General features: G+C 43.6%; 1 protein-coding gene across 16 annotated transcripts in view; it reads left to right on the top strand.

Moving 5' to 3' along the window:
• The window catches only part of LOC140195483 (sickle tail protein), a 696918-nt gene that overhangs the window by 660680 nt on the left and 19814 nt on the right, over window positions 1-16424 (top strand). For all 16 annotated transcript variants that reach the window (XM_072253835.1, XM_072253840.1, XM_072253833.1 and 13 more), the window contains 6 exons: window positions 2293-2423; window positions 3559-3706; window positions 7262-7814; window positions 7945-8125; window positions 8799-8956; window positions 11846-11989. In XM_072253835.1, coding sequence (XP_072109936.1) covers window positions 2293-2423; window positions 3559-3706; window positions 7262-7814; window positions 7945-8125; window positions 8799-8956; window positions 11846-11989 — 1315 coding nt within the window. The remainder of the gene's footprint in view (window positions 1-2292; window positions 2424-3558; window positions 3707-7261; window positions 7815-7944; window positions 8126-8798; window positions 8957-11845; window positions 11990-16424) is intronic.

Below are 16424 nucleotides of genomic sequence, written 5' to 3' on the forward strand. Positions count from 1 at the left end.
TGACATGAAAGGTGGAGGCAGATTTACATTAGGGACAACTACGCTTACAGAGAGAACATTTCTCTCCCAGAAGAAATCAATGCTGTTGAAATGTAACAGGAAAATGTGCAGAATGGTGCTTTGTAAAAGCAGACAAATGAAATAGCTGCCGGAGAGAAATACACTTCTCTTTACTCACCTGCCATTACTGTGTACCAAACCTGAAGAGTTGTAAACGCTGCAAAATTGAGCTCGATTGAAAATCACAGTGGACGCCAAGAGCAAAGCTCATCTGTCACCTGTGTTATCACTGTCCTCCACTGGCTAAATTGTGCCTCAGTTTCTAAGCAACACAGACAAAGTATTGGGGGAACCTTTGGCAGGTCTAAGTTTACTGTTTTTTTGTTTGGTTCAGATCCCTCCCCGTGCCCGTAGTCTTCACCAGGCCTTAGCCCTGACTCAAACCACAAATATCTGCCCCTCCCTTTCTAGCTCCTTTCTCTGCTCTCAGGTACCGCTTAAAAACTGGCTGAGCTCATAGTTATCTATAGTAATATCTCCTCACATGCTTCAATATCACTCTTGTTCCCTAATTTCTTCTGAAATACTATGGGGCACTGAACTATGAAAATACTAGTTGTTTCTTGCCGAGAAATGTCAGTGAATACATTGAAAAATGTTACTGAGGCTGAAGAAATCATTCTGTATATGTGTAACTATGAATATGTTGTGTTGCTCCAGGTCTGAAAAATGTGATCGGAATTTGGTTTGGTTTCTGATCAAGTGCTGCCCTCTAGTGTTAGGAATATTTCCTCCACCTCCTCATTTCTCTCAGACGCAAACTGCTGGAGCAACTCAGCATGTCAGGCAGCATCTATGGTGGGGGTGGGGTGGGGGGAAGAAATTGAACTGTCGATGCCTCAGGCCGAGACCCTTCTTCAAGAGTGGAAAGGAAAGGAGCAGAAGCTAGAATAAGAAGGTGCTGGGGAGGGAAGGAGTGCAAGCTGGCAGGTCATAACACCATAAGATATAGGAAGAGAAGTAGGCCATTCAGCCCATCGAGTCTGCTCCTCCATTCGATCATCGGCTGATCCAATTCTTCCAGTCACCCCAACTCCCCTGCTTTCACCCCATACCCTTTGATGCCCCAGCTAATCAAGAACCTATCTCTCTCTGCCTTAAATATACCTAATGACTTGGCCTCCACAGATTCACCACCCTCTGACTAAAGCAATGTCTCCACACCTCAGTTCTGAATGGACGTCCTTCAATCCTGAATTTGTGCCCTCTTGTCCAAGAGTCCCCTACCGTGGGAAATAACTTTGCCATATCTAATCTGTTCAGGCCTTTTAACATTCAGAATGTTTCTATGAGATTCTCCCTTATTCTCCTGAACTGCAGGGAATACAGCCCAAGAGCTGCCAGACATTCCTCATAGGGTAACCCTTTCATTCCTGGAATCATTCTCGTGAATCTTCTCTGAACCCTCTCCAATGTCAGTATATCCTTTCTAAGGAGCCCAAAGCTGCACACAATACTCCAAGTGTGGTCTCACAAGTGCCTTACAGAGCCTTAACAGGTGAGACCAGGTGAGTGGCTGGGAGGAGGATGAACTAAGTTTATTAGTTTGTTCTAATTGGCACCAGAGTCCTGTTTGTACCATGCCCATGCACAAATCGGAGATGAGATACTTGTGTTGTACATATAAACTCAATGAAGTAACATACTGCAAGCCGAAGACAAAATCTAACTCAAAGTTAAAAAAAAAATTACATCTAGGTAGTCAAGCTGCATCTTCAGAGAGAACAAGAGGGCATAAATTTAATGTGAGGGGGTGGAATGTAAACGAGATTTATGAGGTAGGTTTTTTTACACAAAGAGTGGTAGATGCTTGGAACATGCTGCCAGGGGAAACCATAGGAGATAGAAACAGAATTAGGCCGTTCATCCCACTAATTCATCATGGCTGATCCATTTCACTCTCGAACCCATTCTCCTGCCTTCTCCCAGTGACCTGTGGTGGAGATGGTGGAAGCACACAGAATGGCAGCGTTTAGAGTGGAGCATTCAGACATCTGCAGGGGTGTAGATCATCTCTAGCCAGTTTAAACTGACATTAAGGTCAGCATGAATATCGTGCGCCAAAGAGCCTGTTCCTCTGCTCTGATCTCTGCTCGGTATGTGGAGCTCCAGCAATTTGAGACAAGTAACTGGTGATGAAGCGCTCTGGGCAAAGAAGGTGGATGAGAGAGACTTGCTAACAAGAGCTAAAGTGGCACAGTGCCCTAATTTGATTTTGTTTTTAATCTACAGTGGATTGGAAAAATCCATAGATGGTCTGAACAAGGATGCTTCTTCCGCCCAGCAAGTAGTCACCTTGAAGGATGTGGAGGAGGGTGCTGTCGCACTACGCCATGTGGGTGAATCACTGGCAGGTCTAAAAGGTAAAGGCAATTTATTCTCAACATTCCTTAACTTCTTAAGTTGTAGCAGAAACGGCCTATCACAGGAAATGAACTTCACCTGTTATGGCAAGCCTTGTTGTCGTAACTTGGCTTCTGGCCTTGCCTGTTATAAAGTCAGGTTTATTATCACTGGCTTTTCATGAAATTTGCTGCTTTGTGGCAACAGTACAGTGCAATTTATAAAAAGTAGTGAGGTGGTGTTCATAGCCCTTTTAGAATCTGAGCAGAGGGGAAGCATTGTGACCTGTAGTCTTACAGCCAGACGGGAGTCCTCTGGTCCTCTGACTCCAGCTTGCTGCACCAATCCCATCACTGCTTGGTGTTTGTGCCTTCAGGTTCCTTGGATTCAGCCCCTTGCATTCTTTCTGCTCTCCTTCAAAGTCAAAGTCATTGTCAAATCGATAAATACACATGTGCACAGGTACAATGGAAAACTTGTGTCCATCGGATAAACAGCATTCACAACAACACAAATTATACGCAAGTTTTACAAGAGTAAGAAGATGAGGGTGGGGGAGAGTTCATATGTTCCTTGAAACACAACTTCACCAATTGGTTTTACCCGTGTTCATCTTTGTGAAACAGAATGTGACATTTTTGTATGGAAGAGGCAATGCATAAAAGCAAGATGGAAATGCCTGTGCTCCCAAAACACTAGAGTTGTAAATACTGGGCCAATGCCACCTGGTTTTCCTATTCCTTCTGATTTGTGCTTTTACGAGGTTCTTGCTTATGTTGCCATCTAATTTTTATGCTGGAAAATATTAGGTAAAAATGATGGGAATGTTTTAACTTTACATCTGCTGTTTTTAACTGCTGTGCAGTTAGTTAAACGGCATTTTTGCAAAAGTAAGTGGAGACCAGCTTTTCTGCTGTTCTAATGGCATCACAGTTCATTACAGAAAACTGCAGTCCAATTTTATTTCCCAATATTTCCAGCACTCATAAGATTAATTTGGTAGGGTAACTGGGAAAATAAATTCCTCTAAAGGGGAGGAAACTGACAGTCTGCTGTAAATAAGAATTATTAATTCTTTATCCTTTGTCCAGATAGGAGAATAGATGTTGAGGTGCTAAAGTCCTTTTCATGCTGATCTCTTTGTTTCAATTCCAGTTGAGTTCCCCACCTTGCAGAATAAAATGCGGGCAGTTCTGCGAGTGGAGGTAGAAGCAGTGAAGTTCCTCAAGGAGGAGCCCCATAAATTGGAGAGTCTACTAAAGAGAGTCAAGAGTATGACGGAGGTGCTCACAAATTTACGGAGGTAACATCCGATTTGTTCATGTGCACTATCAGGGAATTAGCTCTGCTTTTTACAACAGGCTTTTGTTTTTGTGTAAGAAATATTATTTGAACTAAGACTGCTTTAATCATTTTCAGGTGAAAGATTAAACAAAAATAACAGAGGTGAAGTTAAAAGACTAAGTGTCTTTCTATTCCATTGGATAGGGTTTGGAGTTTGTTAAAATATTAAAACCCCCTTCTGTCTTCATTCTAACGCACCCATCTCCGGTCCAGGTTCTAAGAGTTCCCTACAGCCCAGCACAGTTTATAATTGGGAAAGCTATGATTAACTGTCAAGTTATTCAGAAGTTCCTATCTTCTTCATGGTCAAAAGTTCAGTGGTGGTGATTTTATTATGAACTTTTTGCAACTTTAAAATTCAACTGTGGAACATTTGTAAAATGTCACGGTAGCTCGTCCGGACATTTGCTTGGTTATCAATCCTTTGACACGGTGCCTGTTTCCACTGCTGACTTGGAATGCAGTTGGGGAGTAGCAGTGAGAAGAACCTGATGTACTGATCAGACATAGTGAACCACTACTGAGAGGGAGGGTATGGAGTTCAGACAAAAGATCAGGCTGGACATCTGAACACAAATGTTGAATGATTCCAGGACTGAAAGGCTTGATGTCCCTGGGTCTGTGCTTGATGGAGCTGATGGCGTTCAACAGGATTGGGGAGGAGGTGGGGGAGTGTAATTTTATTGAAATCTACTGGCTACTGAAAGGCCTGGATAGAGTGAATGTGGAGAGGATTTTTCCATTAGCATGAGAGTCTGGGATTTGAGGACACAGCCTCAAATAATGGGGCATTCCTTTAAAACTATGATGAGGAGGAATTTCTTCAGAGGGTGGTGAATCTGGGGAATTCATTGTCATAGAGGTCTGTGGAGATCAGGTCATCGGGTGTATTTAAGGTAGAGATTGATAGGTTCTTTATTGGTGAAGGGGTCAAGAGTTCTAGGGAGAAGGTGGAAAATGGAATGAAAAAAAATTAGCCATAATTGAATGGCAGAGCAGATTAATGTGGGTTGAAAGGCATGATTCTGCTCCTACGTCCTGGAGTGCTCTTAACATTTACAGTACACCACAATGTAACCAAATAAACTTGTGAGCTTGCTCTACAACTACACCAGTTACAATACTTCGGGTTTCCTGCCCTCAGTCAGTGTAAAAAAACTGCTAGTCTTACTGTCAATAAGACTGATTGAATAGATTAGCCGTGAGTATTGAATAAACAAAGTTTCCTTTTAAGCAACACACATCAAAGTTGCTGGTGAACGCAGCAGGCCAGGCAGCATCTCTAGGAAGAGGTGCAGTCGACGTTTCAGGCCGAGACCCTTCGTCAGGACTAACTGAAGGAAGAGTGAGTAAGGGATTTGAAAGTTGGAGGGGGAGGGGGAGATCCAAAATGATAGGAGAAGACAGGAGGGGGAGGGATGGAGCCAAGAGCTGGACAGGTGATAGGCAAAAGGGGATACGAGAGGATCATGGGACAGGAGGTCCGGGAAGAAAGACAAGGGGGGGGGGACCCAGAGGATGGGCAAGAGGTATATTCAGAGGGACAGAGGGAGAAAAAGGAGAGTGAGAGAAAGAATGTGTGTATAAAAATAAGTAACAGATGGGGTACGAGGGGGAGGTGGGGCCTAGCGGAAGTTAGAGAAGTCGATGTTCATGCCATCAGGTTGGAGGCTACCCAGACGGAATATAAGGTGTTGTTCCTCCAACCTGAGTGTGGCTTCATCTTTACAGTAGAGGAGGCCGTGGATAGACATGTCAGAATAGGAATGGGATGTGGAATTAAAATGTGTGGCCACTGGGAGATCCTGCTTTCTCTGGCGGACAGAGCGTAGATGTTCAGCAAAGCGGTCTCCCAGTCTGCGTCGGGTCTCGCCAATATATAAAAGGCCACATCGGGAGCACCGGACGCAGTATATCACCCCAGTCAACTCACAGGTGAAGTGTTGCCTCACCTGGAAGGACTGTTTGGGGCCCTGAATGGTGGTAAGGGAGGAAGTGTAAGGGCATGTGTAGCACTTGTTCCGCTTACACGGATAAGTGCCAGGAGGGAGATCAGTGGGGAGGGATGGGGGGGACGAATGGACAAGGGAGTTGTGTAGGGAGCGATCCCTGCGGAATGCAGAGAGAGAGGGGGAGGGAAAGATGTGCTTAGTGGTGGGATCCCGTTGGCGGTGGCGGAAGTTACGGAGAATAATATGTTGGACCCGGAGGCTGGTGGGGTGGTAGGTGAGGACCAGGGGAGCCCTATTCCTAGTGGGGTGGCGGGAGGATGGAGTGAGAGCAGATGTACATGAAATGGGGGAGATGCGTTTAAGGGCAGAGTTGATAGTGGAGGAAGGGAAGCCCCTTTCTGTAAAAAAAGAAGACATCTCCCTCGTCCTAGAGTGAAAAGCCTCATCCTGAGAGCAGATGTGGCGGAGACGGAGGAACTGCGAGAAGGGGATGGCGTTTTTGCAAGAGACAGGGTGAGAAGAGGAATAGTCCAGATAGTTTGCCCAGTCTGCAGAGGAATGCATACAATTCACCAGGAATAGCCTGGAAGTTCTGTGGCTTTATCTCTTTAATCTTCAAATGCTTTGTTGAGTTGTTTGCTCAATATTGCTATCAGGATACTAGTTTTGCAAGATCAAAGATGCATTTGGAAAACATTATCTGTGTGGGCCACCTCACCTTGCGTTATTAGCAAGCTAATTCTTCTCGGTGTGTGTCTACCTGTGGAGTTTGTCAGACTGTGGAATTTGCCTGATGTACAATACTGTGCAAAATTCTTAGGCACCCCAGATTTTTTATAAGTTTTCAGATGGCCTCCACAGAGCCCTGACATCATTGAGGCTGACTGGGATTACTAAAACAGACAGAATCAAGTCTGCAGAAGAACTGTGGCAAGTTCTCCAAGATGCTTGGAACAACCTGCCAGCCAACTTCCTTATAAAACTGCATGACAATGTTCCTAAGAGAAATGATAAGAGTTTTAAAGGCAAAGGGTAGTCAGACCAAATATTCTTTTGGTTTAGTGTTTTTACTGTTTACTGCTCTTTATTTCTTTATATATTTAGAAACTTCATTATTCCACCAAGACTCATTCCACTGAGATGCAACACTGAGCGTCATAGGAATTTATTCCTGCCTGTGGCCATCAAACTTTACAACTCCTCCCTTGGAGGGTCAGACACCCTGAGCCAATAGGCTGGTCCAGGACTTATTTCCTGACATAATTGACATATTAGTATTTAATTATTTATGTTTTTTTATATTGCTATAACTATACTCTATTCTTGGTTGTTGCAACTGTAACGAAACACAATTTCCCTCGGGATCAATAAAGTATGACTATGACTATTTCTTAAGGCATCTTTACAGAATTTTTTACATGCCTAAGACTTTTGCACAGTATTGTGGATAAAGTTGTATAAAGAAACATAGTCTGATTAAACAAAGTGTATTCCATAAATGTGTTTCATTCAAATCTCACCGCAGAAAATCTTCAAAATGCTTCATTTTTTTTTCTACTCAGGCATGTAACCGAAGACCTTTTGAGAGGAGCAGAGTCCCCTCGTCCATCACAGGCAAGCAATACAGAAACTATTGTCACAGCTGCTGAGACTGAAGTGGCCAAAGATTCTCCTTTGCAAACTCAGGAGCCTGTCCATGCTACACAAGCAACGCACCCTCTGAGCAGTTTGGGTACACTCACTGAGGCTCAGAACTCCCTGGTGAAATCAGAGTCACATATGGTCGTCCACCATGTTCAAAGTTCTCCCGTCCTAATTCACCAATCCCACCACTCCTCAGCTTTAGCTCACTCTACCCAGAGTCCCCTGGTCATGTCCAAACAGCCACACAGTGCATTATCCGGTGTTCAGCCGCCACCTCAGATCAATGCAGCTGTGGTCAAACCACCTCAGGAGCCGGCAGATGGAGTATTTCAGATCCAAAGTGTCGCAGTTCATCAGTTTCAGATCTCACCATCGAGCACCCAGGCTCCTCCTGGTCAGAACCTCTTCTTCGAAGAAATCCATGCTGCAACAAGTACCAAAAAAGGCATTCACCGAAAAATGACCATTGAGGTATGCCCCTTGCACTTGTGGGGGTCAATTTGATTGGCGGTGTTGCTGACGGTTTCAAGTGTGTGCAGGGACATTGGGAACTGTGTTTAAATGCATTTAAACCTGAGGATCTGTTTTGCTTTGATTCCAGGCAGCGGAGAAGGAATGGGAGGAAAAGAGACAGAACATGAATCAGTATGATGAGAGGGAGTTTGAGCGACTTCTGGAGGAAGCCCAAGCAAATATGATGAAGGGAATTCCAAGCCTAGAAGTGGAACCTGAACAGAAACCAGCTGCAAAGCCAGAGGACGTGGATGGGATCAAACAATTAGGTATGCAACATAATCTTTTGTAGCAAGGAGAAAAGTTAGTGTGAGAGGGTAAAAGGACATGATTTTCCAACATTCAAACTCAATGTGGATTACATTTTGTTTTCCTTTCACTCCAGCTTTGGTAAATTTGAATTGAGTTTTAATTTTAAAAAGGTCAGCTTTGTCACATGCACATCAAACCTTTCAATAAAATGTGTTGTTTACGTCAAGTCAAGTCTGTGAGTAATGTGATGGGGGCTGTCCGCAGGTGTTGCCGTGCTTCTAGTGCCAACACAGCGTGCCCACAACTTAATCCCCCTAACTGTAAACGTGTGCCTTTGGAATATGAGAGGAAACCAGAGCACTCGGTCCTGTGGAGAACATACGAACCCCTTACAGACAGTGACGCAAATCGAACCCCAGTTGGCGATCATTGGTACTGTAAAGCGATAGCATTATCCGCTACACCCTGTTGCTGCCCAACTCACATTGAGTAAACTCAAAGTGTTGCCGATGACCTGTGAGGTATGAGCAATTAACAGGTTGAAAGTGAAGGTTATATTTTTCACTCAGTTCTTTGAACTGCAGATTGTGACCTCTTGCTTCACTTCCCCTATCACACCCTCTTTCCCAATATCAAAAAGCATGGGCCTTAACTTTGGCAGAGTGATGCATGCCTCTTGGTATCTTGCAGAGGAGGTGCCATTGTTGGAAGCAGGAAATGAGAAGCCGATGAAATCTCCACCGCCACCACCACCTCCACGCAGATCCTATCCACCCGGTTCTGGTTTGACTACAGCGAGGTCTGGGGAAGTGATACTTGCTGCCATGAAAGAGAGCAGTCCTGTTGCAGTAAGTCTTTGCTTCAGGATAGCAATTGATTGTGTGAAGCTAATTATTGTACAGTGTTAGCAAGTGCACAAGTCGTCTTGTTCCATGCAGGTGCTTGCATTGGTTCAGTGTATTTCACTAAATGATAAGCATTCATTTTGCAGATAGTTCAATAACGAGCCAGAGCTACCTCTCTTCAGCCCAGTCAAGGCACTTTGTTAAGGGGTTTTGTTTCTGCATTTGATTCTGCCTTCCACACTTAGTATTTGCAGGTCCCACCCTTCTCTAAGCTTGCTCCTGAGTGGCCAAGAGAGACTAGTACAATAATTGAAGGCTTCCACACCCAACCTGACCACTCTACACTGTGGTCCTTCTCTACAGAGCCCTTCTGTGCATCCCTCAGCGTGTGCCCCTGTAGCCTGGAATCGTCCAGTCAGTGTGCTGCCAGACCAACAAGTTTCGGGCAGAGCAAAGGGCGTCTTTCACCGAATCGATGATCTGCCATCTCCCCGCCGTGTGTCCCTGGGAGCTGCCTGTAGATCAGAGTCACGCAGCTGCTTGGGAGGAACTATGACAAGGGCCCCTGCATCTTCCTGCACACCCTCTTCCCAAACCCACAGTCCACAAAGAGGTGAGCAGCCATCTTGGGGAGCACATTCATTTCCTGTGAAAAGAGAAACATAGCTAATATTAAGGCCCTCTTTAAAATGGGGAGAGCAAAAACACAATCCTGATTTTCTGTTGCCTTAGGAAACATTTGTTTCAGCTGAGCTTGAGAGCTCATGGAACACAGAACATTAAAGCACAGGAACAGCCCCTTTGGCTCATGATATTGTGCCAAATTAATTAAGCCAATGACACTTCATCCCTTCTGCCTGTACGTGGCCCATACTTCTTCGTTCCCTGAATATTCTCTATCTAAGGGCCTTTAAAACTCATGGCATAATATGAGTGCAAAAGTACATCCTGCCATTCCCAGATAGATGTGGGAGTAGTTGTGCAGTATATTCTGCTTTATTAGTGTGTGCATATATCTGTCAGACAAACTTGTTGGTACCTTGGGTTTCCCAAACAGTTGTCTTAAGAAGAAACATGGCTTTCAGCAATTTCACTCTGTTCTGTTACTTGCATTCTTGCAAGCAAAATATTGAGGACAGAGCATTCTCAGTGATAGTGGAATATATGAAGAGTGGTGTTAATAAAGTTAACATTTTAATTTTGAGTTTACTAATCATTTTAAGAAGTGACAATCCTCCTAGATCTAGGCATCCTCCTAGATCTTCTCTGTAACTTTCCAGTTTAATTATGTCTTTCCTGTAATGTGGTGACAAATTTGTCCAACGGGTGGTGTTCCTCCAACCTGAGTGAAGCAACTTGAAGCACAACACCATTTGGGTAGCCTCCAACCTGATGGTGTGAATGTCGATTCTCAAACTTCCAGTAATACCCCCACCCCTTGCCATCCTCCATCCCCTTTTCCCTCTCTCACCTTATCTCCTTGCCTGCCCATCATTTCCCTCTGGTGCTCTTCCACCTTTTCTTTATTCCATGGCCTTCTGTCCTGTCCTATTAGCTTCCCCCTTCTTCAGCCCTGTATCCCTTTCATCAATCAACTTCGAAACTCTTTACTTCACCCCTCCTCCCACATAGAAACATAGAAAACCTACAGCACAATACAGGCCCTTTGGCCCACAAAGCTGTGCCGAACATGTCCCTACCTTAGAAATTACTAGGCTTACCTATAGCCCTCTATTTTTCTAAGCTCCATGTACCTATCCAGGAGTCCAAGACCCCAAGACCCTATCGTACCCACCTCCACCACCGTTGCCGGCAGCCCATTCCATGCACTCACCACTCTCTGCTTAAAAAACTTACCCCTGACATCTCCTCTGTACCTACTCCCCAGCACCTTAAACCTGTGCCCTCTTGTGGCAACCATTTCAGCCCTGGGAAAAAGCCTCTGACTATCTACATGATCAATGCCTGTGGATCAATGCCCACCTCCCAGTTTCACCTATTATTTTGTGTTTCTCCCCCCCCCCACCCCACCAACCTAACTCCAACTTCTCATCATTTTTTTCTCCAGTCTTGCCGAAGGGTCTCGGCTCGAAACTTCAACTGTACTGTTTTCCATATATGCTGCCAGGCCGGCTGAGATCCCCCAGCATTTTGTCTGTGTTGTTTAGGATTTGTAAATGAGGCAGTGTTGAGGCATTGTGTGGAAATATATATCAATATTTTCAGTAACAAAATACGTTTACAATTTCTTGAGTGAATTTTAGACTCAATAAGACAAATTTCAAACGGGAACATTAATTATTAACAGCTACAATGATGTACAACGGACTCCAGTTAATTGGGCCATAGTTTACTTACTTAAAAGAGTAACAATACTTAACAAAAAACTAATTGAGAAAATTGCCACACATTCCTTTGTTTATTTGGGACAATGCTGCTTAATTGGGGCAGGAGACTGTTGCAGAGTAGGTACTAACTGGCATCAGTTGTGCACACTTGTGTGGCCGTTAGAAGCTATACCGTGCTTAGAGGGAACAGTTTTTAAATGGTTTTGGTAGTGTTCTAATTTGTTCTGTATTTCAGTTAAATACATAATTTGTTACTCAGTTTGACATTCATACCTTTTCCATGAACCTTCATGGGGCAGGTGCTTAATTGGGTCAGAATGCATTGGTCCCGATGTGTCCCTATTGTCCAGAATCCACTGTATTTTAAGATGTATAAACCTCTCCATCTGGTCATGTGCCTCATTCAATCCCAGAAAATTCAATTCCACTGCACCAAGGAAACAGCATAACTTCCCCACTTTGGCCACCCTTGGCTTCACAGATTAATGAATAAGAAATGGTGTTGTGTTACAGATTTAAAAAGTATACTTGTTATTTTTAACAGTCTGAGGAGAATAGCCCAGTGCTACTCAAATCTCCACGAAGTCCTGTGGAAGTGAAGGATCTGACGTTGACCCCTGCACCAATAGCAGCTACTGCCGTCAAAGACGATGAAGATGAGGGCAACCGACTAATGGCAGAGCTACAGGTAAATGGCACGGTAGTAAATGATTTAATGAAACAAACTGTTAACTGTAGAGCAGTGTGCACATGTTCTCACATCCATAAAGTTAATTTAATGTGGCTACATTTCTTCCATCAGAGATTTAGTAAAATGATTCTAAGGTTATAGCTTTTTAAATTTTTGATGATTAGACCAGCTTTGCAAAGGATTTTTCTAAATCTGTTTAATTATGGTATAGATTGAAAGCCTGGGGCCACTAAATTCCCACTGTCAGCTCTCTGTGGGCTGAATCAAGCATAAGAAATGAGAAGAGTGTGGCTGAAGAAAATAAGGCAACCTTGCCTTGAAGTTCTGCTCCAACAACATTTGCAGGGTAATTTAAAATGGTGTTGACAGAAGACTGAGAAGTGATCGGTCTGTTAGTCCATGGCTTGACAAGGCAGAGTGAGGAAAAATAAAGGAAGTCAACCATAAAATAACAGTAGCAGAAAGCTTTTATAGTTGCATTTGGCAAACAAAGCTGAATATGCTGATTTTTCATTGCAGTGTAGGGATGCAGATTGGGTTTTTGGAAGACTAAAAATAACACTCTTTTTCCAACAGGCTGTAATGTGTTATAGGAGCCCCAGACTTCCTCGGTTCATCTTTCGTTAAAACAAGCCTGTTTTATAATGTACAAAAGAATCCATAGCAATTAGGTTGCCAAAGAAAGCAATGTTTCTACTTCCATTACACCAAGATATGGTTGCACATCCTCATTTATTCTGAAATTGACTGCAGCAAACATTTTTGGGGCTTTTGGGCATTCCTCAGTGGATGCCTGGTAAAAAAAATTGTATTAATGCCCGTTACGGGAAGGTTGAGCTCTGCAAGTGCTCAACTATTTTCTAAATGGGAAGAAAATCCAGGAATCTGAGGTGCAGAGGGACCTGGGAGTCCTTGTGCAGAACACCCTGTTTTGTTAACTTGCAGGAAGAGTGGGTGGTGAGGAAGGCAAATGCTATGTTAGCATTCATTTCAAGAGGTCTAGAATACAAGAGCAAGGATGTGATGCTGAGGCTTTATCAAGCACTGGTGAGGCTTCACCTTGAGTATTGTGAACAGTTTTGGGCCCCTCGTCTTAGAGAAGATGTTGGAGAGAGTCTGGAGGAGGTTCACAAGGATGATTCCAGGAATGAAAGGGTTATCATATGAGGAGCATTTGATGGCTCTGGTTCTGTACTCACTGGAATTCAGAAGGATGGGGGGGGGGGCGGTGGATCTCATTGAAACCTTTCATATGTTGAAAGGCCTAGACAGAGTAGATGTGGAAAGGATGTTTTCCATGGTGGAAGAGTCTAGGACAAAAGGGCACAGCCTCAGAATAGAGGGTCGCCCTTTTGAAACAGTTGCTGAGAAATTTCTTTAGCCAAAGGGTGGTGAATTTGTGGAATTTGTTGCCATGTGCAGCTGTGGAGGCCAGGTCGTTGGATGCATTTAAGGCAGAGATTCTTAGGTTCTTGAATGGATGTGGCATCAAAGGTTATAGAGAGAAGGCCAGGAACTGGGGTTGAGAAGGAGATTTAAAAAAAAGGATCAGCCATGATTGAATAGCAGAGCAGACTCGATGTGGCAGGTGGCCTAACTCTGCTCCTGTATCTTATGCGTCTTATGGTCTTAGATGACTGGTAGGTAGTAAACATGACTGCCTTTGCAGCCAGTGATCATTATATGTCACTGCCTTCACTTGGTTCCACAGCCTTTTTGGAACAATTTCACCACACTCACTTATTTTGCTGCTTTGCAGTTCAAATATGGGCTGTTCTGGGAATAATAAAGCAAGCAGTAAAACAGTGTGAACACACATTAGAATGATGCCAGGTGAAGTGATATTTGTTACTATTAACACATCGTCGTCTCATGTCACTTCTTGTGCTATTGTGCATTCTTGTCAGATTTTAGTAGTGATTGCAAAGGATTGATTTTGAGGTCTCCAAACATGGTGCAGAATAGGAAACAACTAAAATAATGAAGCAAATCATGTTCAGTAGTTTAATACTCCTTTCACTAAAGCCGTGTGATAAGTGGACCAAAACAGGGCTGTTGAAAAGCGTCAATAAGCTCCTTGAGCATGTGCTTCTTCGGGCACTGCTAATGATTAGCTGCTTAGCTGAACCGGTATTAAAGCAGCCACCTCCAATGCTGGTTGTGCCAGGTGGGAATGACTGCAGACTGGTTGCATTGCTGTCCTTTGCCATCACGTCACTGATGTGAGGTGCCGGAGGATTGGAGAATGGCTCATGTTGTTCCGTTGTTTAAAAAAGGATCGAAAAGTAATCCGGGAAATTATAGGCCGGTAAATTTGACTTCGGTATTGGGTAAGTTATTGGAGGGACTACTAAGAGACAGGATCTACAAGCGTTTGGATAGACAGGGACTAATTAGGGAGAGTCAACATGGCTTTGTGCATGGTAGGTCATGTTTGACCAATCTATCAGAGTTTTTCGAGGACGTTACCAGGAAAGTGGATGAAGGGAAGGCAGTGGATATTGTCTACATGGATTTCAGTAAGGCCTTTGACAAGGTCCCGCATGGGAGGTTAGTTAGGAAAATTCAGTCGCTAGGTATACATGGAGAGGTGGTAAATTGGATTAGACATTGGCTCAATGGAAGAAGCCACAGTGGTAGTAGAGGATTGCTTCTGCGAGTGGAGGCCTGTGACTCGTGGTGTGCCACAGGGATCAGTGCTGGGTCCATTGTTATTTGTCATCTATATCAATGATCTGGACGATAATGTGGTAAATTGGATCAGCAAATTTGCTGATGATACAAAGATTGGAGGTGTAGTGGACAGTGAGGAAGGTTTTCAAAGCTTCCAGAGGGATTTGGACCAGCTGGAAAAATGGGTTGAAAAATGGCAGATGGAGTTTAATACAGACAAGTGTGAGGTATTGCACTTTGGAAGGACAAACCAAGGTAGAACATACAGGGTAAATGGTAAGGCATTGAGGAGTGCAGTAGAACAGAGGGATCTGGGAATACAGATACAAAATTCCCTAAAAGTGGCCTTGCAGGTAGATAGGGTCATAAAGAGAGCTTTTGGTACATTGGCCTTTATTAATCAAAGTATTGAGTATAAGAGCTGGAATGTTATGATGAGGTTGCATAAGGCATTGGTGAGACCGGATCTGGAGTATTGTGTTCAGTTTGGGTCACCAAATTACAGGAAGGATATTAATAAGGTTGAAAGAGTGCAGAGAAGGTTTACAAGGATGTTGCCAGGACTTGAGAAACTCAGTTACAGAGAAAGGTTGAATAGGTTAAGACTTTATTCCCTGGAGCATAGAAGAATGAGGGGAGATTTGATAGAGGTATATAAAATTATGATGGGTATAGATAGAGTGAATGCAAGCAGGCTTTTTCCACTGAGGCAAGGGGAGAAAAAAACCAGAGGACATGGGTTAAGGGTGAAGGGGGAAAAGTTTAAAGGGAATATTAGGGGGGGCTTCTTCACACAGAGAGTGGTGGGAGTGTGGAATGAGCTGCCAGACGAGGTGGTAAATGCGGGTTCTTTTTTAACATTTAAGAATAAATTGGACAGATACGTGGATGGGAGGTGTATGGAGGGATATGGTCCGTGTGCAGGTCAGTGGGACTAGGCAGAAAATGGTTTGGCACAGCTAAGAAGGGCCAAGAGGCCTGTATCTGTGCTGTAGTTTTTCTATGGTTTCTCTGGTTTCTATGATGTCTGGAGAACATTTGAGAAGTTAATATCAGCTTTGCATGAAACATACAAACTTGTTGGTTAAATCCAGGCACAGTTAAGGTGAATGTCCACATGCTTTAGAAGCAAGAATATTCCTTGGTCCTTAACCTACAGTATTTACTGGAGATTGTGGCTGATTTAAGTGTGATCACAGGTTTACACTCACAGTAAGCTTTCAAACCTCACATGTCAAAAATCTATCTACCTCGGATGAAGAATCTGTTTCCACTGTCCTTTGAGGAAGAGCGTTTCAAATCCTTCAGCCTTTGAGGGAAAACAATTCAGCTTATCTCCATATTAAGTGGAAGACCATTTATTTCTAAATAATTACACCTAGCTCAAGGTTTTGCCATTAGAGGAAACATCCTCCACACCCACCCTTGTCAATACCCTCTGCATTTTACACGCTTCTATCAAGTCACCAGCAGATCCATGCATAGACTGTCTGAGCTTTCCTTCGATATTAGTCACTGTTTGTTAGGTTTGCAACCTTGCAGTAAAGGAGTAGGTCTATATTCTGGATGACTTCCATTAGAGAGAGCTCAGGGATAAAAATGGAGACTTGGTCTAATACTGACAATGGGAAATCATGGAAAGAAATAACACACCCTGCTGAATCTGTTCTGTAAAGCAACATTGTTCACTGTCTGGCTTTAGTTAACCAGACTTTCACTTGATAAATTGAGAAAGCCAACCGGTTAGTGAACAATGAAT

Source organism: Mobula birostris, chromosome 3 (assembly GCF_030028105.1).
Source record: "Mobula birostris isolate sMobBir1 chromosome 3, sMobBir1.hap1, whole genome shotgun sequence".
NCBI lineage: Eukaryota > Metazoa > Chordata > Chondrichthyes > Myliobatiformes > Myliobatidae > Mobula > Mobula birostris.